Source organism: Procambarus clarkii, unplaced genomic scaffold (genome assembly GCF_040958095.1).
Source record: "Procambarus clarkii isolate CNS0578487 unplaced genomic scaffold, FALCON_Pclarkii_2.0 HiC_scaffold_151, whole genome shotgun sequence".
NCBI classification, from domain to species: domain Eukaryota; kingdom Metazoa; phylum Arthropoda; class Malacostraca; order Decapoda; family Cambaridae; genus Procambarus; species Procambarus clarkii.
In genome coordinates this window covers 825,997-853,488 of record NW_027189184.1, presented here as the reverse complement: position 1 = coordinate 853,488, position 27,492 = coordinate 825,997, and the positions used below count along the sequence as shown (strand labels likewise).

At 49.1% G+C, this 27,492-nt stretch overlaps 1 protein-coding gene across 1 annotated transcript; it reads right to left on the bottom strand.

Moving 5' to 3' along the window:
• On the bottom strand, positions 1-27,492 carry LOC138361036 (H(+)/Cl(-) exchange transporter 3-like; the record flags this gene model as incomplete). The annotated part of the gene is made up of 4 exons (XM_069320502.1): positions 27,341-27,492; positions 26,650-26,860; positions 18,312-18,475; positions 1-214 (listed from the first exon to the last, which is right to left on the bottom strand). Coding segments are annotated over exons 1-4 (635 nt in total), but the record flags the coding sequence as incomplete, so codon positions are not given.

Sequence of the window (27,492 nt, the reverse complement as noted above, 5' to 3'; positions counted from 1 at the left end):
CCATTGTGAGTGACAAGAGTTTGCCTCAACCCCAGCTTTCTAAACATGTCCACCACTGTCTCCATTGGAGTTTGATCAGTGATCGTAATAGGAGCAAGATCCAAGATTTTGCGGAAGCGGAGAGGAGGAGGACCCATCCACGGCGATGGGACAGATGCTGTGAATAACACCACTGACTCTCCCACTATGCCTTCTGTGTTCTTTTTGGCTTGATCTGTAACCGTAACCAATTAAATAACATGAAAAAACCAGCGTTGAATGTAATGAAACGCCATTTTCTGGGTGAGTCCAGGAGGCTCCCAGGAGCTTACCAGGCTGATATGCTAATGTCAGACTTTGGCATCAGTCATGTGTACGGAGTTCTTATGGGCCTACCGGGGACCACGAGCCAGAACCTGGCCCTCTCTAGAAAGGTAAGGGGAGCAATGGCCTATAGAAACCCCCGTGTGGTTGGAAGCATTCTATGTCTGCCATCGACCGGGTTAGGCACCCAGAAAGGTAAGCATCCCAAAAACCCCTGTTCTGGTGAAAATTGCAACCAAAAACCGAACGAGTGGATAGACCTCCCCAAACAAAAACAAGCAAACTAGTATGACATCACCCGTCATCGTGCCGCTGTCTACGCAGCTCCCCCCTTCCCGGGAGGGGAAAGGGGTAGCCCCAGACCTACCACGCCGGCGATCCACACCCCAGTTCTGAGACTGGATGTCAAAACACGCGAAAAAACGCCAACCAGAGGGAGGGAGGGAATCCGGGGAGCCTCCAGGACTCGCCCAGAAAATGGCTTTTCATTACATTCAACGCTGGTTTTCTGGGGGGAGGCCCCTATGGCTCCCCAGAGCTAACTACCCACAGAGGAAAAGAATAGGGACTGACCCGGGAGGCGGTCGCTGCACACTACTCAACCCGAAGTCGAGACAACAGGCCGCATCCACCGACCAAAGCGACACAAGCCCGGCTGGGCCCAGGAACGTGTACAAGTTAACGAGCAGCTAAGGACCCTGTTCGACCGCCAAATTCCCCGTGCCCAAACGTTCTCCCAGGACACAGTACCAAAGATGGCGGCAAGAGCCGCGAACTTGCGGACGTCATGGGCACGGAGATAGACCACAGGCTGGAGAGCCGTACGAACCCTGCGGACGACCTGGGAGACCCGCACCCTCGAACAGGGAAGAAGGAAACCGGAGCAACCGAAAGCGTGTCCACGAACCCAGAAGCCGTGGCATGCCAATAACGGCGGAGAGCCGCAAACGGACAAAAACAAAATGCACCCTCGGCCCAATCAATCAAGCAAACAACAACCCAGGGACCCCTCCGGAAAGCAGCAGTCTCATTCTTCGCCAGAAAAGAAGAAGGCAACAGACGACCAAACCGATCACCCCGACCGAAGGAGCAGAAAACCCCTGCGCAGGAGGAGAGCATGAAGCTCACCTACCCGACCCGCAGAGGGCAATGCCAACCGGAAAAGAGGCATAGAAAAACAAACCGAAACTGAAGGGGCCACAAGAAAACGAGGAGAAGAAAGAAAAGAGAGCACTCTGTCCAATGACCAGGACGGCTCAAGCGGCGCAAGAACAGGCCGGAGGTGAAACAACCACGAGACAGCTTACGAACGGTGCAGATGAAAGTCCAAAAGCAAGCCGAAGCGGCTCCGCCAGTGCCGCATAAAACGAGGCGACAGTATGCGGCAAGTCGACGGCCCCCAACCCCCAGCAGAAAAGCCAAGCCGACGCCAACAAACGCAGCCACTGAAGAAGGGACCAAAGGAAAAGGAAGGACCGCCAAAACACCCCATACTGCCGCCAAGAAGCACACAGGTGGGACACCAAAAACGAAGCCACCTGACCACCAACGGACGCGAGATACCTGGGGCAGAACGTAATCAGCCCTGCCAAGGGTCATCCGAGCCTAGGAAGAAGCGGAGCCGCAGGAAGATCTCGGGTGCGACCACCAAGGAAGCAGAGTCGGAAGCCCAAGCCGGCAAGGAGGAGATGGAACGTCTGCCGAACAGAAATCTCCCCAACGCGAGCAAGCTCGCCAGGGGGATCGGAAACCACAAGTCCGACGTGAGACACCAGAGAAGGGACATCGCAAGACCCTGAAAAAACAACAGGCAGGGCAAGCCAGGAAAACAGGAATCCAAACCTGGCAACAGGAAGGCCAAAAGGCACAAACAAAACACACAACAGTGTGAAGGAGGAAATAATAAAAAGACCAGCAGAAACGCCCCAGCACCAGCGGCCAGGGACAAGAAAGAAGCAGGAAGATGAGAGGAATGCATGAGGAAGGGAAGTGGCGGAGGCCAACCCCACACCCAGTGTCCAGTGCAGGTAAGAGCCCAGTAGCCTCTAGAACTTGTACAGAAAGCGAATGATAGGCGAGGGGCGAGACGAAGAGCCAAAGCTCATCCCCAGCCAGCACAACTAGGCGAGGACAACGAGGTTAGGACAGAGAATCCAAGGAACATGGAAAAGCTAAGCCCAGCACAGCAAGGAAGGAGGGCCCCAGAAAAATCAAGGGAACAAAAAACCCAAACAAGGAAGGCGCCAGAAGGAGCACGGAAGGGCTAAACAAAACACCACAACCATACTCCCACACGCAGCCGCAGTATCAAAACGGCAGCAAAACGTCACCACACTCCCAGAGGAAGTGACAGGGTAGATAAAGATAAACTGTAACACGGGTGGCACACAAACAAGGGGACACAGGTGGAAACCGAGAACCCAACCGAGCCACAGGGTCGTTAGAAGAAACGTTTGCAGTGTCACAGGTAACAGATGGAACACATTAGGCAGCGACAAGGCACATTAGGCAGCCCATACCTGGGCTGACCCCATACACAGTTCCAAGTGTAAAGACGAGAGAGCCCAGGAGACTCAGAAATCCGCACGTCAGTCGAATGACAGGTGAGAGGCGGAACCATAGCCAGAGCCCAACCCCGCAAGCACAATTAGGCGAGCACAATGAGCACCAACTCACCTGCAGAACATAGGCGCGGAACGGCCATGACGCAAGCCTATGAAAATGGAGCCGCTGGAGGCAGCCAGGGTATCGTGCACCCATAGCTGAGAAAACCGGGAGCACTGCCTGCGGAAGGCAGGCCAGAGCTGCTCATGCCGAAGAGGAGGAGGGGAACGGCGAAGAAGGCACCCCCACCCAAAAACACGGGGAAAACCCTGTGATCTCCCCATAGCGGCACTCCAGAACACCCCCAAGAGCAACGGGGCACAGACTGGAGAATGATAAGAGCGAGAGGCGAAGCCCCCCTCGAGAGAAAATGGACGCAGAACACCAGCACATGTGCACACCACCCTGAACCAAAACAAACTCCCACGGCGAATGCGCAGGACACGAGAGAAAAGTAGCCCAACAGGTTGGGCTACACAGGTCCATCCTACTCCGTCCAACAACAGAACAGAAAAGTAGCCCAACGGGTCGTATCCCGAGCGATCCATTGAAGAAACAGGCCAACTCATGGAAACAGAAGCCAAAAAGAAGGAAGCAACAACAACCTAGCCGGCTCATGTAAGGAAAACAACGAACCGAATCGGAACCCAAGCGGGCTACCAGTAGCCCAACATGGTGACAAAGAGCCCAACCGGCTACAAGTAGCCCAATCTGGCATCCCGGACCAGAACGGAAGGAAAACGAGCAGTGCCGAGACACAGCACGGAGAGAAGAGATATGAACAAAAAAACGAGAAGGCCAAAACACCAAGAAGATGCCCGGAATAGGACCAACAAGCCCTAGAAAGGCCCGGAGGGAAGCCTCACCGAACGACGACAGACGTACCAGTAAAACGGGAACGAGCAAAACCGTCCCGAACCTTCGAGAACACATAGAAGCAAACACAAAGGACGAAGGCACAGAAAAACCCAGTCGCACCCAAGACCAAAAGTCATGCAGAACCCCAAGAAGAGGGGGACATGATGGAGAAGTTCCGTCCCAGGAAAAAGGGGCGAAGAACGGAGAAAAGCACCCACCGACAGGACGGAAGCATTGGGCATAATGGACAAGGAACTGAGCCTGGGGAGGGGCTGACGCCCAAGTACTCGTGCAGAGAGGGGTGGGGGGGAAGGAAAAATCCAACTCCACATAACCGCAAGCCTCGTCCAGAGGGGTAGAAAAACCCCGGCGGGGTCCAACGGGGCTTAAGGCCCCCCCACGTCAGCCCAGCCCCGGGAACCCACCCGGGGCCGAGCTGTCCCCCCAAAGCCCCAGCCTCAAGAAAAAACCGGGGCAGCCGTGAAAAGCACCAAGGAAGGGAGCCCACTGGCAGACTCTTACAACATGGGTGGAGGAAACAGGCTCGAATGCCCTCGTCACTACCCCGGAAGGGGAAGCCCCCGAGACCAACCGAGTCTCAAAACCAAGGAAGCCCCACCCCGACCCCGAACCCACAGACAGTAAAGACCCGGATGTAGGGAGGAAAGGGGGGGGGGAACCCGACAAGACCACCAACCAAAACGGGGCAGCCTCGGGGCTTCCGAGGAGCAAACAACTAGCGCATTGCCACCAAAACCCAATGTGTAATGCCCGTGCAGCGTGCAGCCACATAGTCAACATAAGACTGGGTAACCGAGTCACAAACAAGCAACAAAACTTGCAGGACCCTGGGCCGAAGGTGTCACCAACCCCACAGGCTGCAGACAGAGGCAAAACAGTGAGAGTCACCCTGAGACAAGGGAGACAGAGCAACCCTCGAACTTGCACAAAGCGAGGGGGGGGGGGCCTCCGGGGCCACATCCATCGGGCCCACACTTCCCCTAGGGGTTTCCCAGGGTCCCGAGCGTTTTATAAGAGGACTCGTGCTCAAGTAATCCCAGGCAGGGTACTGCTAACCGGCGCCCATGGCTACCAAACAACGTTCTAAGAGCTGAACCCCCAGGACGTGTACACTCACAGGGACCTAGCTGAGAGAACCACCAGAAGAAGGAAGAGAACCCGACACAAAGGGGGAAAGAACCAAAGGCAGAGCCCCCACCAGGAAGGCAAACAAAAAGAAAAAGAAAACCCCGCAAAAGTACAGCGTACCCAGGCGGAACAGAGCCGGCCGCTATGATTAGTGAAAACAAGCTGCGCAGCACCCTGCGCTCCGCCAGTGCAAACTGCCCCTTACCCTAAGGCGAACAAAGGAGACAGAACCCCCCTATCACACAAAGGGCGGCCAAAAACCGAGCAGAAAACGGCCTAGCAGAACCAAGACCCAAGGAACTTGTGGAAGGCAACCCCAAGCCCCAAGGGCAGTACTTACAGGTTACCTAGGGGTAACCCTAGGCGTATGCTGCCTGAGTACTGGAGACTCACTCCTGGCTCACGCACCAACTAGAAGACAGACACCACACTCCAGGTACAGTGCTGAACCAATCACTGTAGCCGGAGCACACAAACGGTGCCATTAGCATCAGCCGAAGAACTGGGGTGTGGATCGCTGGCGTGGTAGGTCTGGGGCTACCCCTTCTCCCTCCCGGGGAGGGGGAAGCTGCGCAGACAGCGGCGCGATGACGGGTGACGTCATACTAGTTTGCTCGTTTTTGTTTGGGGTGTTCTATCCACTCGTTCGATTTTTGGTTGCAATTTTCACCAGAATAGGGGTTTGTTTTGGGATGCTTACCTTTCTGGGTGCCTGACCAGGTCGATGGCAGACACAGAATGCTTCCAACCACACAGGGGTTTCTATAGGCCATTGCTCCCCTTACCTCTCTAGAGAGGGCCAGGTTCTGGCTCGTGGTCCCCGGTAGGCCCATAAGAACTCCGTACACATGATTGATGCCAAAGTCTGACATTAGCATATCAGCCTGGTAAGCTCCGGGGAGCCTCCGGGACTCCCCAGAAAGGAATTTTTATTAAGCTTATGCCACTTCCAGCATATGCTTGTGCACATGTTCCAGCCTGAAATTTTTACCTGAAAAAACTCAATAAAACTAGAAAAAGACCAGATATACAACAGTGGTAAGACCACTTTTTTTAAATTAAAATGCCTACTTTACTTAGGCACCTTGTGAGAATTGCTTAACATGACTGCCTACAAAAATGTTAAGAAGGTATGAAAGACAAAGTCAGCTTGAGAGACTATTACATCCTGTATCAACAATCTATCTTGGGCAGATAGACCCGGGCCAAAGAGATGTAATTAAAATAGACATTCACATGTCACCAGATGTGCCTCAGGCCAACCAACACACACAGATCAATATGCTTTAAGATGAAATAGGCGAGTTTATCAAAACTCTTCAAGACCAAGCAAGGACTGTGCTTAATCTTGGAGTAAATTTGCAGTATGGCAAGACAAAATTTAATTGTGCATCAATTCACAGTTCAAATAACTCACATCTATGTAATAACTGTGTAGTAGATAATGGCTGGCAAAGACACCAATGAGAGAACTGTAGCAATATTCTGATAATAAAGCAGGAACAAACTCAAGGAAGAGAGAGGCTCTGCTACAGCCAAACAATCCAAGACAACAGCATTCAGAATAAGCTGACAGTTCTCAATAAACTAAGTGAGAAAAGAAAGGATAGGAACACTGCAACCAACAAAGAAATCTGGTGAAGTGCTAAAAACTTGTAAAATGCCTTTTAAGTCACCTCATATTATCTCCTGGCCTCAAAGAAACCAGGCGATAAAAAAACTAGGCAGACAGGTCCACCTCCTGAGATAGGAATGTGTTGCATATCCACGACGGAAGGCAGGGCAAACCACATCAAGTAGTAGGCATCCATCAGTCTCAGGAGACTATGCAGTTGCACTCTGGTTGTTGGTAAGGAGAGGCCTCTACAGGGTGCAAAGCCAGGGTAGGTTGATACGAGGGAGAAGCTGTCACCCATGCAGCAGGTTTCCCCTCTCCACAGCGCCAAGTCTCCAATGGAAAGGCAAACGCTAATACGATTGGTTCCAGCGCTTTTGCAGGAACTGTCAGAATGAGGTTGAAGGCAATAACGAACTGCCCTAGGGGGCTCCAGTTTCGGAGTTTACCTCGAGGTTGGTAAAAGAAGATACAGTGACTCCAAACCCGGAGACCGACGTGGTCGGGGCCAGAGAAGAACCACCCCAGCAGGGGCAAAAACAACGCCAGCCTCCTGAAGCAGAGCTAGAGCTGAACGACTCCTAAGAGCTAGACAACTGAGTCCAGCACCTAAGGGTTCAGAAAGAGATCATCACAGCCCCCTTTCACCCCGAGGCCGGCTTTCTTCATGACCCAGCAGAAGGAAGAATAATAATTATCAATTAACACAATTATTATTATAATTATTATTATGACGATAATACAATTAATAATTATTACTCGAAGCCGGCCTCGGTTCCAGCCAGAGATCGTCACAGGGAGCTGTGACGATCTCTGGCTGGAACCCACATCTACTTCTGTCAAAATTAGACAGAAGCACTGAAGAGCCTGGAATACCTCCAGTTGAAACTTTTCCAGGTTGACAAGGAAGTCAAACCGAGTCAATATCTAAAGAACCAACCTCCTGGCAAGGGATAAACTGGTGAAGAAATTGAGTGCCAGGCTGAATCCTTGCTTGCCTGTTAATGGCAAGCAAGGAGTCCCACTCAGAACTTCAGTCAGTCCCTGAACTATGGCTGGATGGGAACATGCTAATAGGCATCATGCAGATCCATGAAAATAAGCCATGACTGGCTGCCAACTACGGACATGGTGGTCATACAGAATGTTGGACAATGTAAACTTGTAAAGTCAAGAGAGGATGTAGCATGGCAGAAAGGAGTCCTATTTGGGAATAGTTATGAAACAGGACACAATTCAAAGCGAGTCACGTGATCACCCCCCCTTGCCCAACAAATCACTGATTGCATGGCAAAGGTGGGTAGAGGGCTGGCCAGGAGCCAGTGACACCTGGAAAAGATGAAGCGACCGAAACCAAGTGAGACTTGTAGAGGCAACGTGCAGGGCTCAGGTATCTCGGGTCCAAGTTTGCCAGAAGGCACCAAAACTTCCTGACCTCACAAACAACCACTTTAATAATTAAACCATCTGGTATATATAATATATATATATATATATATATATATATATATATATATATATATATATAATATATATATATATATATATATATATATATATATATATATATATATATATATATATAAAATATATATATATATATATATATATATATTAATGTAATGAAACGCCAGTTTCTGGGTGAGCCCCGGAGGCTCCCCGAAGCTATCATCACTGATTAGGTGCCATACTAACCTAGCGTCATCAGTTGCCGAGTTCTTTTTGCCGACCAGGGGAACACGAGCCAGAACCTGGTCCCCTCAGAGAGGAGCAGGGAGCAATGGACTATGAGCACTTTATAGTTAAGAAATGTCATAATTGCCATCGACTGGGAAAGGACCCAGTAAGGTAGGCGAATCAAAATAGACCACTGTCTGGTTAACCTGTGCAATCTACATCGTAAAAAACCAGCGTTGAAATAACGAACCGCCATTTTCTGGGTGAGCCCCGGAGGCTCCCTGGAGCTTATCGGGCTAATGTATGTTATATTAGACCGGGACATTAGCTAAGGAGTTGAGACCTACCAGGGACCAGCTCCAGAACCTGGCCCCATCAGAGAGGTTTCAGGGAGAATTGGCCCTGGAAAACCCCCTAATGGTTGGGGTTTTCCTTCTCTGCCATCGACCAGGGTTAGGCACCCAGAAAGCTAGGTATAACAAAACAAACCCCATATGGTAAAAACTACAACAAAATCAAACAAAGAGGTAGAAACTCCCTACAATCCCAAGGAAACAAGCAAACAAGCAAACATCACACTTTACTGCCACGTCGATCATCCGCGCAGCCCTCCCCACCCCAAGAGAGGGAGGGGGAGCCCCAGACCTCACCACGCACAACCCATATCTTAAGTACTGTACATCAACTGGAAAAGGTGCAAAGACATGCCACTAAGTGGCTCCCAGAACTGAAGGACAAGAGCTACGAGGAGAGGTTAGAGGCATTAATATGCAAGAATTAGATGATAGAAGAAACAGAGGTGATATGATCACTACGTTCAAAATAATAACAGGAATCGATAAAATTGATAGGGAAGAATTCCTGAGACCTGGAACTTCAAAACAAGATGTCAGATTTAAACTAACGAAACAAAGCTGCCGGAGAAATATAAGAAAATTCACTTTTGTAAACAGAGTGGTAGACGGTTGGAACAAGTTAGGTGAGAAGGTGGTGGAGGCCAAAACCATCAGTAATTTCAAAGCATTATATGACTAAGAGTGCTGGGGAGACGGGACACCACGAGCGTAGCTCTCATCCTGTAACTACACTTAGGTAATTACACACATGGGCGTATGCACATGCATATACACACATGTGCGCGCACACAAACACACACACACGTGTACACATACCAGCGATACAAAGATGTGAGAAATAACTACGACAGTAAGGAGAGAGGCAGAAAGAAATTTTGAAAAAGGGATAGTGGATAAATGTAAAACAGAACCGGGCCTATTCTACAAATTCATAAACAACAAATTGCAGGTAAAGGATAATATCCAGAGGTTGAAAATGGGAAACAAATTCACGGAAAATGAAAAGGAAATGTGTGAAACATTAAATGAAAAGTTCCAAAGTGTGTTTGTACAAAATGAAATCTTCAGAGAACCAGACACAATAAGAATTCCAGAGAACAACATAGAGCGGATAGAGGTGTCTAGAGATGAAGTGGAAAATATGATGCTAAAGGAGCTCAGTAAGAACAAAGCAGCTGGCCCAGATGGAGTTTCACCATGGGTTCTGAGCATGAATGAATGGTGCATCTAAGCTCAGCATTCCACTTCACCTGATCTTTCAGGCATCCCTGTGTACAGGAATCGTAGCAGACGTGTGGAAACAGGCTAACATAGTTCCAATCTACAAAAGTGGCAGCAGGGAAGACCCCCTCAATTATAGACCTGTATCATTGACAAGTGTAATAGTGAAAGTATTGGAAAAACTAATCAAAACTAAATGGGTAGAACACCTGGAGAGAAATGATATAATATCAGACAGACAGTATGGTTTTCGATCTGGAAGACCCTGTGTATCGAATTTACTCAGTTTCTATGATCGAGCCACAGATATTACAGGAAAGAGATGGTTGGGTTGACTGCATTTATCTGGACCTAAAAAAGGCTTTCGACAGAGTTCCACATAAGAGGTTGTTCTGGAAACTGGAAAATATTGGAGGGGTGACAGGTAAGCTTTTAACATGGATGAAAAATTTTCTGACATAGAAAAATGAGGGCAGTAATCAGAGGCAATGTATCAGACTGGAGAAATGTCACAAGTGGAGTACCACAGGTTATCTTCTTGAGTTATCTTGAGATGATTTCGGGGCTTTAGTGTCCCCGCGGCCCGGTCCTCGACCAGGCCTCCACCCCCAGGAAGCAGCCCGTGACAGCTGACTAACTCCCAGGTACCTATTTACTGCTAGGTAACAGGGGCATTCAGGGTGAAAGAAACTTTGCCCATTTATTTCTGCCTCGTGCGGGAATCGAACCCGCGCCACAGAATTAAGAGTCCTGCGCGCTATCCACCAGGCTACGAGGCCCCTTGGAGGCCCCTGGGGCCCCGAGGCCCCAGGGCTCAGTTCTTGCACCAGTGATGTTTATTGTCTACATAAATGATCTACCAGTTGGTATACAGATTATATGAACATGTTTGCTGATGATGCTAAGATAATAGGAAGGATAAGAAACTTAGATGATTGTCATGCCCTTCAAGATGACCTGGACAAAATAAGTATATGGAGCACCACTTGGCAAATGGACTTTAATGTTAATAAATGCCATGTTATGGAATGTGGAATAGGAGAACATAGACCCCACACAACCTATATATTATGTGAGAAATCTTTAAAGAATTCGGATAAAGAAAGAGATCTAGGGGTAGTTCTAGATAGAAAACTATCACCTCAGGACCACATAAAGAATATTGTGCGAGGAGCCTATGCCATGCTTTTTAACTTCAGAATTGCTTTTAAATACATGGATGGCGATATACTAAAGAAATTTTTCACGACATTTGTTAGGCCAAAGCTAGAATATGCAGCGGTTGTGTGGTGCCCATATCTTAAGAAGCACATCAACAAACTGGAAAAGGTGCAAAGACATGCTACTAAGTGGCTCCCAGAACTGAAGGGCAAGAGCTACGAGGAGAGGTTAGAGGCATTAAATATGCCAAAACTAGAAGACAAGAAAAAGAGGTGATATGATCACTACATACAAAATAGTAACAGGAATTGATAAAATCGATAGGGAAGATTTCCTGTGACCTGGAACTTTAAGAACAAGAGGTCATAGATATAAACTAGCTAAACACAGATGCTGAAGAAATATAAGAAAATTCACTTTCGCAAACAGAGTGGTAGACGGTTGGAACAAGTTAGGTGAGAAGGTGGTGGAGGCCAAGACCGTCAGTAGTTTCAAAGTGTTATATGACAAAGAGTGCTGGGAAGACGGGACACCACGAGCGTAATTCTCATCCTGTAACTACACTTAGGTAATTACATGTACGTGCGTACACACACACACACACACACACACACACACACACACACACACACACACACACACACACACACACACACACGTGAAAAGAAAAATACTAGCAGCCGACCAGCGGGCAGAGAGTACCACGCCGGTCAGGCAAAGAAGGCACAAAGAAGCACAAAACTGCATCAAAAGGCCCACCTCGACCACAAAACCCAAAGCCCCAGCACGAGATCACAACACATGCCAAGACCCAAAAAGATCAGGCTGCAAGCCAAGAAGACCCCGGAACCCCATAAGGCAGAACAGGGTTACACATGAGGAAACAATACCCCTTGAACCCACAAAGGATCCCAAGAGGATGAAACCTTCGGAACGAAACCAAAGAACCCAAAGGAACCCGGAATTGAACGCGGGAAGCCCAAACCATCACATTTGCCGGCGGAAATACACCACAGAAAGGCAAGGCACAGCCCCCAGAGAGAACCCCCAAGGAAACGGCCAAAACAGACCGAAAACCGAGGGACAAGGTGTGGGAGCAAGCATAAACGGACAGGGACACTGAGCCCAAACCCTAGGGCCCAGACCCAAAACAGACAGAAAACGGAAAATCCGGTGTAAAAACCAACATCCAAACGTTCCCAGAGGAACAGAAGAAGGGCAGAAAACACCAGAAAAGCAAAGAAATTACAACAGGAGAATAAAACCCCTGAAAGAGGAGAAAAAACTCACCCAAGACGCTTGCACACCCAGGCGCATGTAAACAAACAGCTGCGTTGCCCTGGTGGCCACGCCGGGAAACCGGCAGAAAGAAAATGGCCACCAGAACAGGGGGCTGTGACCGACGCGAAAGATACGAAAACACACCAGCAAAAGTGGGAAGCAAGCATACTAGATCGGCGAAAAACTCCGCCCTGAAGCAGAAAACCCCAGGCAGGGGCAAACAGCACCAGGACTGCTAGCAGGCATCTCCCACAGCCCCGGGAACCTGCAACAGAGGCCCCAGGGCAGAGCCATCCTCCACACCTTCCGCCCTTACACAAAAGGAAGAGTCCATGGGAAAGGCAGCAAGAAAGGGCCGCTGGTAAGACCCGGAAGCCTTGGCACGAGGAACAGGCTCAAAAACCTCCATCCCCAACCCGAACAAGGTAGCCCCCGAAACCGCCAGAGTCTCAGCCCCAACTAAACCCCGCCCCGACCCCGAAACCCGCAGACGGTCCGGAGCCGGGAACAGGGAGGGAAAGGGGCGAACAGCACGTAACCAAAACTGGGCGGCCCCGGGGCATCCGAGTGGGAAACCAACCTAGCGTGTTGCAGCAACCTAACCTAGCTTGCAACACGGATGCTGCCTATACTCTCAACAGTAATAACATCAGGAGAGTACTGGAGAACAAGCAGAAAATCTCTCTCGCAAGACTCCGGGTCAAAGAGTCCGGGACCCAACATCCAACATGACGGAGGTAAAAGTGGCGACTGTCACCCGGAGAGAAGGGCACAGCAACCAACGAACCTGCACAAGACGGGTTGGAACCCGGAAGACACATTCAACGGTCCACCGAGCCCTGATGGTTTTCCAGGGCCCGTAGAGTAACAACTACGGGAAGCCCGGGCAAGGTGTTGCTCACCGGTTAAAACCCAAAACTAACAAGGGGGTAGAGGACAACACTGAAAACCCCTGCGACGTGTACAATCACGGGGGCCTAGCAGAGGGCCACCAAACACTACCAGTGGAACAATAGCCACACTAGGCAGAACCCCTACCAAGCAAATGAAAAAAAAAAAGAAAACCCCAGCAAAAGTACACTGTCTCCAGAGGCAACAGGAACCAGTCGCCGCTTAGGTGGCAAGTCGCGCAACACCTTGACGCCCTAACCAGCACAATACCAGTCCCTACCCAGGGCCAAACAAGGGCCCCAAGCCCCAGCTGGCCCCAAGGGTGAGGCAAATGCCGAACAGCAAGAACCTCTACGGGAATGGTTCCCGAACGCCCCAGAGAAGATAACCCTGTCACACAGGGGCAGTACTCACAGGGCACTTAGGGAAGGAAGCCCCTAAGAGCATGCAGCCCCGGTACTGATGAGGAACACCTGGCCACCGCACAACCCAACACACGGCAGTGAACACCACGAAAGGCAAACACCGCCTAGGAAACCGAGGCCAGAGAAGCGTCTATCCCGGTTGACATTAGCGTACGAAGTGATGCTAGGCAGCCAGCATGGTGAGGTCCGGGGCTCCCCCCTTCCCCTCTCTGGGTGGGGAGGGCTGCGCAGATGATCAGCGTGGCAGTAAAGTGTGATGTTTGCTTGTTTCCTTGGGATTGTAGGGAGTTTCTACCTCTCTGTTTGGTTTTCTGTTTTAGTTTTTTACCATGTGGGGTTTGTTTTGTTATGCCTACCTTTCTGGGTGCCTAACCCCGGTCGATGGCAGAGAAGGAAAACCCCAACCACAAGGGGGCTTTTCCAGGGCCATTGCTCCCTGAAACCTCTTTGAAGGGGCCAGGTTCTGGCACTGGTCCCTGGTAGGTCTAAACTCCTTAGCTAATGTCCCAGTCTAATAACATACTGAGCCTGATAAGCCCAAGGAGCTGTAAGGGCTCCCCACAGAAAATCAAAATATCTTCCCTAGAAACAAAACAAGGCACCCTTCTGCCAGGACATTGGACACTCTCAGGACATGAACTGCACAGAAAGCCAAACCCTGAGAATCAAGCAGATGAGCCACTCGAAGGAACCAACCCCAAGAGGCAAGGACCGAAGAGAACCCCTGTGGTTCAGGCAATGAACCACCAGAGAACAGTCCGGAGCCGGATGGTAAAGCCCCAAGTGACCCGAACCCTCCAGTACTCGCCCAGAAAATGGCATTTCATTACATTCAACGCTTGTTTTTTCCCCCAGATAAAACATCCAAGTAAAAGATGGATGCACCTGACGTGAGGGTGGGTAAATCACACCAGCAAATATGCTAAAACTAATTCAGAAAGGGAAGAGGGGGACAAAAACTCCCTTTCCTGCAGCAACAACCCCAGCCCAGAACGCACAAGGACCCAAGCAGGGGCAGCTCTGGGGGCTGCCCCTGTGCTTCAAGTGCTCCAAGAGGACTCCCACCAAGCTCCGAGAATCCCAAACACAGGCCCCAGGGCAGAGGCTTCCACGCCCACCACCCCTGAAGAAAAGGTGGCATCCAGAGGAAAAGCTTCCAAGAAGGAAGTCCACTGGGTTGACCCAGAAGCCTCAGCGGGAAAATCTGACTCGACCACCTTCGCAGACAAATTGGAAGGGGCAACCCCCAAAGCCACTCGAGCAAAACCCCGCCTTGACTCCGAAACTCTCAGACATTCAAGAGTCAGAAGCAGGGAGAGGAAGGAACAGAGCGAATCATGCCCACCTGGGAAGGAAGCAGTGGCGAGGAAGGAACCAAGGTCAAAGCGACCAACACCCCCAAATCCTGGGCCCTAAAACCCAAGTGGAGCAGCTTCTGGGGCCACCAACCGGGCAACCAACCTGGCTCGTTGCAGTAAGGAGAATCAAGCATGCAATGCAGCCGCTGCCTGATCTTTGAGATCACCAGGCAAGGAATGGGTAAAGTGAAGTACAAGTGGGGGAACAAGGCCTGCAAAACTCTGGGTCAGTGGTGTCCCCGACCCAACAGGCAGTGTGAAGGAGGCAGTACGGATGATGGTTTCCCTGAGGCAAGAGCAACAAACAACCCTCGACTTCGCACAAGACAAGAGCGGCCTCAGAAGTAGCCATTATACGACCAAGCCCATGGGGTTTTCCAGGGCCCATAGGGTGAATGAGCACCCTACTGGAAGCCCAGGCACAGGAGCTAGCAAAGCTGGTAGAACCCTGTCAGGTAGCAGGCAAACTAACTACCAACAGCTGGTATGAAACCTCGGGAGAAATAGAGGATGACTACCAACACAACCTAGGCTTGCCTAATAAGGAGCTAAGCAGACCTCCTCTGTCTAAACAAGGTGAGAATGCCAGTGAATAAAAAACCAGCGTTGAATGTAATAAAACGCCATTTTCTGGGTGAGTCCCGGAGGCTCCCCGGAGCTATCCAGGCTGATATGGATACCCTAACTATTTTGCATCAATCGATGTGGGTGGAGTTCTAGGCCTACCGGGGACCACAAGCCAGAACCTGGCCCCCTCAGAGAGGCACGGGGAACAATGGCCGATAGAATTGCACATGTGATTTGGAGCATTCTATATCTGCCATCGACCGGGACAGGCACCCAGAAAGGTAAGCGCCACAAAACAAACTCCTATTCTGGTTAACAACAAAAATCGACAAACGGGTGGACAGAACTCCCGAAAAAAAAACGAACTAACAAGCATGACGTCACACGAGCCGCGCCGCATGTCTGCGCAGCTCCCCCCTCCTCGGGAGGGGGAAGGGGGAGCCACAGACCCCCGCCTCAGTTCTGAGGCTGGATATCAAAACCGCGAAAAAATGCCGACCGGAGGGCGGGAGGGTGCTGGGGAGCCTCCGGGACTCACCGAGAAAATGGCGTTTCATTACATTCAACGCTGGTTTTCTGGGGGAGCCCCTACGGCTCCCCGGAGCTACTTCACCAAAGACCACCTAAAAAAATAAGAGGACATACCCGGGAAGCGGTAGGTGCACCACTCGCCAACACGAAGTTGAGACAGCTAAAGCTGAACCCACGGGATGTGTCCATTCGCGAGGGCGAAGCAGGGGGTGCCACCACACAAACAACCCTAATATAAGGGGGGGGGGGGAACACAAGGCAGACCCCCCTACCAGGCAAAAACAAATATAAAAGAAAAACCACACAAGTGGACAACGTACCCAGAGGGAACAGAGCCGACCGCTGTTATAGGTGAAAATTAGCTATGCAGTACCCTGCGCCCCACCAGTGCTGTAACTACCACTTACCCCAAGGTAAACAAGGGAGGAAAACCCCCAAACACTCGGGGCAGCCAAACGCCAAGCAGCGAAAAGCCAACAGAGGTAGACCCAAGGTGACTTGTGGAAGGCAACCCCAAGCCCCAAAGGTGGTAATTACAGGGCACTCAGGGAAAATGACCCTAAGCACATGCAGCCCGAGTACCTGAGAATACTACTCCCAGCTCACACGACCACCGTAAGAGCAGCACTGCAAACAAGTCACAGCACTGAGACAAGACCGGAGCTGGAGCCACACGACCATGCACTATCCCATCAGCCAAGGAACTGGGGCGGGGATCGCCGGCGCGGGGGTCTGGGGCTCCGTCTTCTCCCTCCCGGGGAGGGGGGGGAGCTGCGCAGACATGTGGCGTGGCTCGTGTGACGTCATACTTGTTAGTTCGTTTTTCTTGGGGAGTTCTGTCCACTCGTTTGTCGATTTTTGTTGTTAACCAGAATAGGGGTTTGTTTTGTGGCGCTTACCTTTCTGGGTGCCTGTCCCGGTCGATGGCAGATATAGAATGCTCCAAATCACATGTGCAATTCTATCGGCCATTGTTCCCCGTGCCTCTCTGAGGGGGCCAGGTTCTGGCTCGTGGTCCCCGGTAGGCCTAAAACTCCACCCACATCGACTGATGCAAAATAGTTAGGGTATCCATATCAGCCGTGGATAGCTCCGGGGAGCTGTAGGGGCTCCCCCCCAGAAAGAAAATGAAAAGAAAACCCACTGACGACACACAACAAACAAACTGGCAATCAGAGAGAAACATGGCCGCTGTGTTGAAGTAAAGCTAGCTGTGCCAGCCACAGTGCACCCCACCCAGCCAATAACACTCCTCTACCCAGGGCAAGACGGAAAGCCCAAGACCTCCGATTTACCCCAAGGGCAAAGACAACATCACGTGATGAAGGTCTCAAATGGGGAAAGATTCCCAAACGGTCCAGGGAAAATAACTCTCGACACTCACTGAGCAATGTCTTTTGCTGACATCAGAGCACAAGGGTTTTGGAAATGCACCTGGATGTGTGCCTTGGGCAGACTCATCTTATTGACTCTCTTCTCTTAAGGGCCAGATATCAAGGCTTCAGCTGCTGTTCTTCCTACAGCTTCTTCTTATACATCTCCTAAACACCAATCTGCAGCCCAGGTAAGCCTCATCCTTCTTGTAGTATGTGGCACTTCAACTAAGATTTGTCTTAAGCAGCAACCAAGTGGGATAACTCCAAAGGAACTTTCTTGAGTAGCATATTCGGTCACTCATGCCCTAGTACTTCTTTCATTAGCTTCTCTGTATTTGAAGGTTTCCTCTAGCTCTGCCATCTACAGCAACAGGGAATATGTGAGAGGATATGGCAGTGGTGTTGACACTGACCTGTTGTTGGTCAGTGGTAGGACCTGCTGTAGAAAGGTAGTTTGCCAGGGCACAGCTCATGAACTCTGTGTTGCAAGCAGAGCCTGGACAAACTTTCTTTTTAATGAAAGCACTTTTCTGTGTACCAGAAGGGAGTATAGGATCATGCTGAGGGACCGACCAAATATAATGACCAGAAAGGTGTCATGTACATTTGACACTACTTTCTTTAGATAAAAATTTATTAGTGCATCAAGAATATGTTTACCCATAATGTGCAAAGTATACAACATTCCTGAGAGGGAAAACTAAACAAGACGGAAAATGTACCTTTCAAAACAGGATATTCAACATGCATACGTAACCATCCAGAAAAATTTAATACCCTCAAATTTTTTAATTTCCTTTGCTAATTTTCTCTGAACTTAATGAAATTGAAAAATATTGTTAAATATTCAAGGTTGGTGAGAAGCCTGTATTGACACAAACATACTTCTTTAAATAACATATCATACGAGGAGAACTGGCCAATGCCCATTTACTTACTGATGGCAATATTTAAGTCTCGTCTGGCAACAAAGCCAACCAAGTATTGAGACTGCCTGCTCACGACCACAGGGAACCCATTGTGATCTGTCTCCCGAAGAAGTTGCTCTACATCATCCAATGTCATGCTGTCCTGTGTAATTACGTAGAAAGATTCGTTCTTCCTGTAGAGTACATTCAGGACATTACCAATTGTAAATGATCAGGTTTCATAGAACCTCATGACAATTTTTTAGAACCTCATTATTACTTTTATTAATAAATAACTTACAGCATAAACCATATACAAAACTAGTAACACATGCTTCATTACTGTGAAAGAGTTCCACAAAAAATGTAAAGTGCTGCTGCTATATTTCAGCCCTCCACAGTATGATACCATCAATCCTTAATCTGCAAGGGATCCCACACTGGAAGAACAGTAAGGCAACATAATTATCAGGAGAAAGTGTTAACCCATGATGACTGTATAGCACTCGGAAGGAATGAGGATAAGGATTTGGGATAGGAAGGAGGGAAGAAATGATGCCCTACTACTTGGATGTCGGACAGGGTAGAAGAAAAAACCAGCGTTGAATGTAATGAAACGCCATTATCAGGGCGAGCCCCGGAGGCTCCATGAAGCTATCCAACTGATATAGTGCTTTATTAATTTGGGGTCATCAGTCATAGGAGTCCTTATGTCTACTGGGACCATGAACCAGAACCTGCTCCCCTCAGAGAGGTGCAGGGAGCAATGGCCTATGAGCACTTTACATTTCAAGTATGTCATATTTTGCCATCGACCAGGGAAGGCACCCAGAAAGACAGGCGAAACAAAAACGACAGTTTTGTGAAAATTGCGAAGTACGTCCAGAAAGAGCAAAGGAACTCCCCCAGAAAAAAAGCAAACCAGCAACCCTTCACTCAACTAGCACTCTTGCTCATTAGAGTCCCCCCTCCCCCCCCCTGCCCACTCAGTTCTTTAATGATGCAAAATCGCAGGCCGGAGGGATGGAGGGTGTCAGGGAGCTTCGGGGGCTTGCCCAGAAAATGGTACTTCATTAAATTCAACGCTGGTTTTCTATGAAGAGCCACAGGTTGTCTGCCAGGATGTTGGACACGCACTGAATGTGAACAGCACAGAGAGCTAAACTTACAACCCCAAAGAGCCATGGACTGCATAGACACCCCTTCCCCCCCATTTGAGACAATGAACCATAGGGAAGCACTCTGTATAGAGCCGGATCACAGAGCCCCAAGGAAGCCGAATCCGCTGCAGCACCTGCCACACAGCCACAAACTCCCGCATTGTGCTGTGAACCCGAAGGAAGGACAAATCCCAACGCCCCTGGCCGGCCTGGTGAGAGCTGGTCACAGAACCCCAACCGATGGGTGAGGCATCCGTGAACACATTGAGTGAGAGGAAAGGAAGATGCCATGGCACCGAACCTTGAAAATCCTAAAGAGGAAGCCAGAGACAAAGCAACGGACGCAAGGACACCAAAGAACATGCCCAGCGATTGCGAGAGTGGTGAAAGAGACTGCCCTAATGATACCAGAACAGCCTCTGAAGCCAAACCCTGCCCAGCAGATAAACCAGCATGGCAAAATTCAGGTTCCTGCACAGCTGCTCGATGAACCGCCTAGTGACCCAGGTACCCCTCAAAAACAGCTGAAGGTAGGACCACAATCGGAGCAAAGCCACAAAAGGGACGCAGTTTGAGAGTCTCACACTAGGCCCAGACAAGTCCGAACTTGGGACGGAACCAACTGGGACTTCCACCAATTCACAAGGGACCCGCACCTGGCACGCTGGAAATGAACCTGGCAAGCAGACCAGCTGGGAGCCCACACCAACCAGTCGTTGAAGTAGGCCAAAACCTGAAGACCTAGCAGACGCAGATGGGCCACAATGACCCTGGTTAAACACATGAAAATGCGAGGTGTCAGATTCAAGCCAAAGGGAAGACAACAAAAGTGTCTTTGCCCCACCACAAAACCCAACCAATTCCTGAACCCCTGATGAATAGCAACATGCCAATAAGCGTCCCTGAGGTCCATGGAAATCATCCAAGTGCCCGGCTCGAGAAGAAGCTGGACCTCGGACAATATGGTCATCCGAAAGGAGGTGCAAGGAATCAACCGGTTCAGACGAGACAAGTCCAGAATGTACCAGAGATCCGCACGGTCCCGTTTTGGAACTGGAAACATGCAGGAAACCAACTTGAGAGACAAGGTCGTTTCGATCACGCCCAAGCAAAGCCTCTCCGAGATGACCCAACAGAGGGACGGGGAAGCGGCCGGCCCCCCTAGACCTGACCCTTCGATAGGAGGAAGGGCCGCCCAACGCCACCAAAGACTGGAAGAAACAACCTGAAAACCCCACGAATCGCGGGCAAAAAGAGCCAGCTGCCCCCCATCGGAAAGGGCAGATCCGAACCTCAAGAAACCAAACGTCGTGCCAACCTCATGGTTGGTGCGGCATTTGGCTTCTTGGGGTTCTTCAGGTTGACACAAGGTTGATGCAGCCAACTCCTGTGTTACACAGGAGTATAACACAAATGTTTGTGTTATACTGCACATTTATTTTTTTGCCTCTTTGAAGGGACCGGGTTCAGGTTTGTGGTGCCCGGAAGTAAAGAACACCTCCACGACTGATGGCACCTAATAGTCTGGCACTATATCAGTATGGTAGCTTAAGGAAGCCACAAGGGGCTCGCCCCCCCAGACAACAGAGTTGAGTGTAATGAAATGCTATGTTAAAAGTAGCTCCCTGGAGCTCATGCACTAGTACAACAGAGCCTCTATAACAAACCACGTCTCTGGACCTACGCGACCTGTAAGGCAACCAGGCAACCATCTGGTTTGAGGGAAGCATCTAAACTCCTCATACAAGGAGTTTAGATGCTTCTAAAGGAGTGGTACTTTGAACCACTCACGGTACCAGGAATAAGGAAACAAAGTAAAGATTTTAATGAAAAAACAAATGAAGACAACTAGTCAAACAATACAGGAGGAGTTGTTAAGAGGAAAACAGCCCCAACTCCAAGTTATCCAGCCACCAATACCTGGCAGCTGAGGTTGTGCACGGGTTCCTGCCAGTCACTCTCATCACAGGAGCTCAAGAATAATTATGTAACCTTAAGTAAATTCCAAAGGAAATTATAGCAATTCAGTATTGTAGATCCTTAGATACTGACTATAGGACCAACTACAATTTATTTAAATTTCCATGTGAGAAAATTGCAACATTATACTATTGGATAATTGTTGCAATTATCCCCACCCTTCTCTTTCTTGCCTGATTTTTGTTGCCTGATCGTAGAATTCAAGTAACCATGTGAGGCAGGACCTGCCATCCCTGAACCCATGTTGATGCTGTGTTACAAAGTTCTTTCGCTCCAGATGTTCCACTAGCTTTCTTTGCACAATCTTCTCCATCAGCATGCATGGTATACAGGTTAGGGACACTGGCCTGTAGTTCAGTGCCTCCTGTCTATCTCCTTTCTTGTATATCGGGACTACGTTAGCTGCTTTCCAAATATCTGGCAGTTCTCCTGTTGCCAGTGATTTGTTGTACACTATGGAGAGTGGTAGGCACAGTTCTCTTGCTCCTTCCTTTAGTATCCAAGGGAGATTCCATCTGGGCCTATAGCCTTTGTCACATCCAACTCCAGTAAACACTTCCTTACTTCCCCGCTGGTAATCTCAAACTCTTCCAGTGGATCCTGGTTAGCTATTCCCTCTCTTATCTCTGGGATTTCTCCTTGCTCTAAGGTGAAGACCTCCTGGAATTTCTTATTCAGTTCCTCACAAACTTCCTTGTCATTTGTAGTGAATCCTTCTTCCCCCTATTCTTAATTTCATAACCTGTTCCTTTACTGTTGTTTTTCTCCTGATGTGGCTATGCAGCAATTTAGGCTGAGTCTTTGCCTTGCTTGCGATGTCATTTTCGTATTGTCTTTCTGCCTCTCTTCTCATCCTGACATATTCATTCCTGGCATTCTGATATCTTTCTCTGCTCTCAAGTGTCCTATTATTCCTATAGTTTCTCCATGCCCTTTTACTTTGCTGCTTAGCTAGCCTACATTTCTGATTAAACCATGGGTTTCTCATCTTCATTTCACTGTTTTCCTTTTGGACTGGGACAAACTTGTTTGCTGCGTCCTTGCACTTCTGCGTGATGTAGTCCATCATGTCTTGGGCCGTCTTTCCCCTGAGCTCTGTTTCCCATGCTATATCTGTTAGGAATTTTCTCATCTCCTCATAATTTCCCTTTCGGTATGCTAACCTTTTGTTTTCGGTATCCCTCCTCGAGTTCAATAACCCTTCTTCAATCACGTACTCAAACACCAGTACAGTGTGGTCGCTCATTCCTACTGGGGTATTAAAACCGATTTCTCTTATGTCGGAGTCGTTCAGAGTGAAGATTAGGTCGAGTCTTGCTGGTTCGTCATTTCCTCTCATACTTGTGTGTTCTCTGACATGCTGGGTTAAAAAGTTTCTAGTCACCACCTCCAATAGTTTGGCTCTCCACGTATCCTCGCCTCCATGCGGTTCCTTGTTCTCCCAGTCAATCCTTCCGTGATTGAAATCCCCCATGATGAGCAGGTGGGATCTATTTCTACAGGTAGCAGAGGCTGCCCTCTCAATTATAGTGTTAACTGCCATGTTGTTGGTTTCATACTCTTGACTGGGTCTTCTGTCATTTGGTGAGGGTTATATATTACTGCTACTACTATTCTTGGTCCTCCTATTGTCATGGTGCCTGCTATGTAGTCTCTGAAACCCTCACAGCCCGGTATAGCCATCTCCTTAAAACTCCATTCCTTTCTCATGAGTAGGGCCACTCCACCTCCTCCCCTACCTTCCCTCTCTTTCCTTATTACTGTGTACTCCTGGGGAAATACGGCATTCGTTATGATTCTTGAGAGGTTTGTTTCAGTGAGTCCGATTACATTCGGGTTCACTTCTTGTGCCCTTTCCCTTAGTTCACTTGCCTTGCTTGTGATCCCATCTATGCTCGAATACATTACCCTGAAACTGACTCTCTTCTGCTTCTCCTCTGGGGGGGGGGGTGACCTGTGGGATCTGGGGGTGAGTGGGAGCTGGGAGGATCTGGTACGGGGAGACTGGTGGAAGAGGAAGGGCTTGGGGGGTTGGGGGGAGGGGGAGGGTAACAGGGGTGGGTGAGAGGGGGGGAGGGTAAGGGTGGTGGGGTGAGGGGGGGAGGGTAACGGGGGTGGGTGAGAGGGGGGAGGGTAGAGGGGGGGGTGAGAGGGGAGGGTAGGGGGGAGGGGGGGGGGTGAGGGGGAGGGGGGTGGGTGAGAGAGGGGGAGGGTAGGGGTGGGTGAGAGGGGGGGGAGGGAGGGAGGGGGGGTGGGGTGAGAGGGGAGGGGTAGGGGGGTGGGTGAGAGGGGGGAGGGTAGGGGGGAGGAAGGGGGCGAAGAGGACAGGGGGAGGGTTGGGTGGGTGGGTGAGAGGGGGGGGAGGGTAGGGGGGGTGGGTGAGAGGGGGAGGGTAGGGGGGTGGGTGAGGAGGGGGGTGAGGGGGTGGGGTGAGAGGGGAGGGTAGGGGGGGGAGAGGGGGAGGGTAGGGGGGTGGGTGAGAGGGGGAGGGTAGGGGGTGGGTGAGAGGGGAGGGTAGGGGGTGGGTGAGAGGGGAGGGTAGGGGGGAAGAGTGAGAGGGGAGGGTTGGGGGAGCGTGGGGGAAGGAGAGGCTTGGAGGATGGGGGAGAAGGGGGGGGGGTTTGGGAGGCAGAAAAGGGGGGAGGGCTTGGGGGAAAGGGAAGGCTGAGGTGGGTGAGGAAGAGGGAAGGGTTTAGAGGAGTGGTGGAGAGGGGAAGGCTTAGGTGGGGTGTGGGGGAGAGTGAGGGGGCCTAGTGGGGCAGGGGAGAACGGAGGGCTTGGGGGTGGGAGAGACAGGAGGGCATGTGGGAGAAGGGAGGGCTTGGGGGATGGGAAGACGGGGGGTCCTGGGGGGGAGGCGGGAGTGGGAGGAGGAGGGTGTGTGGGAGGAGGGGGTTGGGTGGGGCAGGGTGCCTTAGGTGGGTACTTGGTGGGGGGCTGACAGGAAATGGGGGCAGGTAGGGTGCTGTTGGGGTAGAATGTGGGGGTGGGTGCCGCACTCCCTGTGGCTATTGCACTGTTAGAGGAGGGTTCCCCACTCCCCTCCGGGGTTGTAGGGATCGGGGTTGTGGCTCTCTGATTCCTTCTTTGTGTGTTATATTGCTGGGGTAAGAGTACTTGTTCTCTGTAATGCTGCTGCACATTGTGGATGATACACCAATGAATTGTCTGTTTTTGTATCTTTCGTTTTCTATTTGCTCCTCTATTTCTTTGTGGAATTGGGAAACAGAATAGTAGTGATGATCAAATCATTAGGTTCATGTTTAAAATACAGTGGTACCTCAGTTTACGAATTTTATCCGTTCCCAGGGACGGTTTGTAAGCGAATATTTGTAAAGTAAAGGGAATTTCCCCATAAGAATAATGTAAATTGAATTAATCTGTTCCAGACTCACCAAAATATTAATTTCAAAGTAAATTTTATACCTATTCACCCAAATCTTCAGTACTAAAGTACGTACAAGTTATTACTTACCTTTACTGATGACTCTCGTTGGCGTATGGAAGATGGTGAGGAGGGGGGAAGGAGGAGAGAGGAGTTGGGTTTGGAAGGGGAGTCCCCTTCCATTATAACATCAGGGAGTGATGACTTTCTGGGATACACTCTCTGGCAGAGTGTATCCTGCATACCATTAGGACCTGCTTGTGGCTCACCGCTTGGTTTTCTCACTAAAAACCTGTCTAGCGACACTTCTTTTTCCCTACATTGTAACACTTGTTTGAAGTAGACATCACATTGTCATTATAAAGTTAACACAATGGCCTGCTGCAGCTTGATTTGTGTGACACTTTCAGCCAAATTTTGCAATTTCTCATACTGCAATCATTTTCTTAATAAATGAAGAAGGGACTCTACAACAACAATCCTGATACCATTTCATGTTTACGAATCATCTTTTGTTTTCCTCTGTGGTCATTCTCACTGTGTTTTTCTTGGCTTGAACCTTACCACTGGCTCTGGGACTATGGCGAGATATATAAAATTTTATGTTCAAATACCCCAAAAATCCGAAAAAAAAGATGAAATTCTTTCAGGTATGAATTCAGGTATGATTGTCACTAGGCGGAAAGCACTGGTAAACTGAGGCACGATCGTCATGCACCACACGCTAGGTCGGCCATAAGCATATCAACAAACTTTGTTTCAGAAAGGCAAAGCTCGTAACCCGATTCGCATTTTACGAAGAAATTGGGCTCGTAACCCGAAAGTTCGTAAATAGGGGCATTCGTAAGCCGAGGTGTCACTGTACTAGAAACAGGAATTTATATTCAAATTTGGTGAGAAATCCCAGCAGGACAAAAATGTTGCACCTTCACTTCATCAAGTTGAGAAGATGAAGAGTATCTCTCTGAACTTGACTCTCCTACCAAATTAAGACAAGCCAGGAATATCATTGTATACTTATTTAACATTGGATTTTGCAAAACTGTTTGCATACTCTACCACTGGACCACCGTCGCTTGTACAAGTACTACAACTGGATTTCTACTGAAATCACAGGAAGTCTGGAGTCTAGGCCAGGAAGTATTGAAGCCAGTCCATGTTTTTAAGTATGACCCAAAAGCACTCGGTGATTAGGTTTACGTATGACCCACAAGCATACTCCAGTGGTAGAGTATGTGACTGGCAATGCTGGGGTCGTAGGTTCGTGCCACCTCATAGCCCTGGTGGATTTTCTCATTGGTACAGTATATATCACATTAGTGTGATTTGTGTGTTGTTGATTATCATCATTATTCAGAGTGAAATCACACTAAAGTGATGTATCAATAGAAAATATGTAGGAGCCGTGATGAAGATTTGAACCCATGCACTGGGTATTCCCAGACCACACTCCAGACAACTAGGCCACGACATATTGGTCAAAAGGATTGCAACCTGGGGGTTCTTATGATCCCACGAAGGTTCCCGAGGCTTCTACTGAAGCCGAACTCGGGTTTCACACAATCCCCCAATGCACTTTGGGTCTGTCGTGTGAGCTTCAGAGGAAGGAATGTTTTACCTCTGATGCTCCTCTTTCAATGTACAGAGAGAAATCACACTAACATGATGTATCAGTGAGAAAATCCGTAGGAGCCGTGATTATTGGTTGTGAGGAGCTCTTTTATTATTATTATTATTATTGTTTGGCAAACGTCTAATGCTGCCAGGTTACATACAGTTGCATGCAGAGTGAAGTAACATTACTCAGAAAGTGTGAGAACATAAGCATATAACAATTACTGACCCTGGTTTCTTGACATCATGTGCCAAGGTGGTGTGACTAAACTCTTCTTTGGAATCCAAGAACGGATATCCATTAAGAATGATGTGAGCGTCATAAATACCCTCACGGCCAAATGCATCTCCAATCCATTTGCTTGCCATGACTGCAGCCATGAGGGGCACGATGTAGCGCACACCTCCCGTCAGCTCGAACATGATCACCACCAGTGATACTTGGGAGGAAATAAAACTAATTGTGTGATATTTCTAAATATCATACTTAATAATGTAGTGTTATTATGTTCTACTTTGTAAGAATCATTCTGGCAACTGTAATTCAATTTTGAGATATTGTTACAACATCTGCTTTGTATTATTTAAATAACATGTACTGAATTGAATTAGTTAAAGCTGGATTGTAGCATTTGAGTGCATAACTGAATACTGATTAGCAAATTATGTCTGAATATGTGTTTCATATTATAATACAAATCTGACAAGGTTTGTCAATGACAACACGAGCATTACTATGAAACTAAAGGATAAAGTTAAAATTATTTAGGAGACTATAATTTAGAATTATCTATGAGTTATCAGTAAACACACAAACACTGACTAACATAGTAAATGATTATTTTTTGTTTAAGAATATAAATGTTAAGATATCTAAGATACATGTGTCAACAATTTATAACAGTGTAAATAAAGTTTACCCGTCATGCGAGTGACTCCACCGAGAACAGCGGCTGCCCCAACCATTGCGTACAGTCCCGGTGTGATGCAGTTCTCTCCTGTGCTACATTCCCCAGCAAACACGGCCCAGTCTTGATTATGACTGGAAAAATTAAAACTCCACTTTCATTCA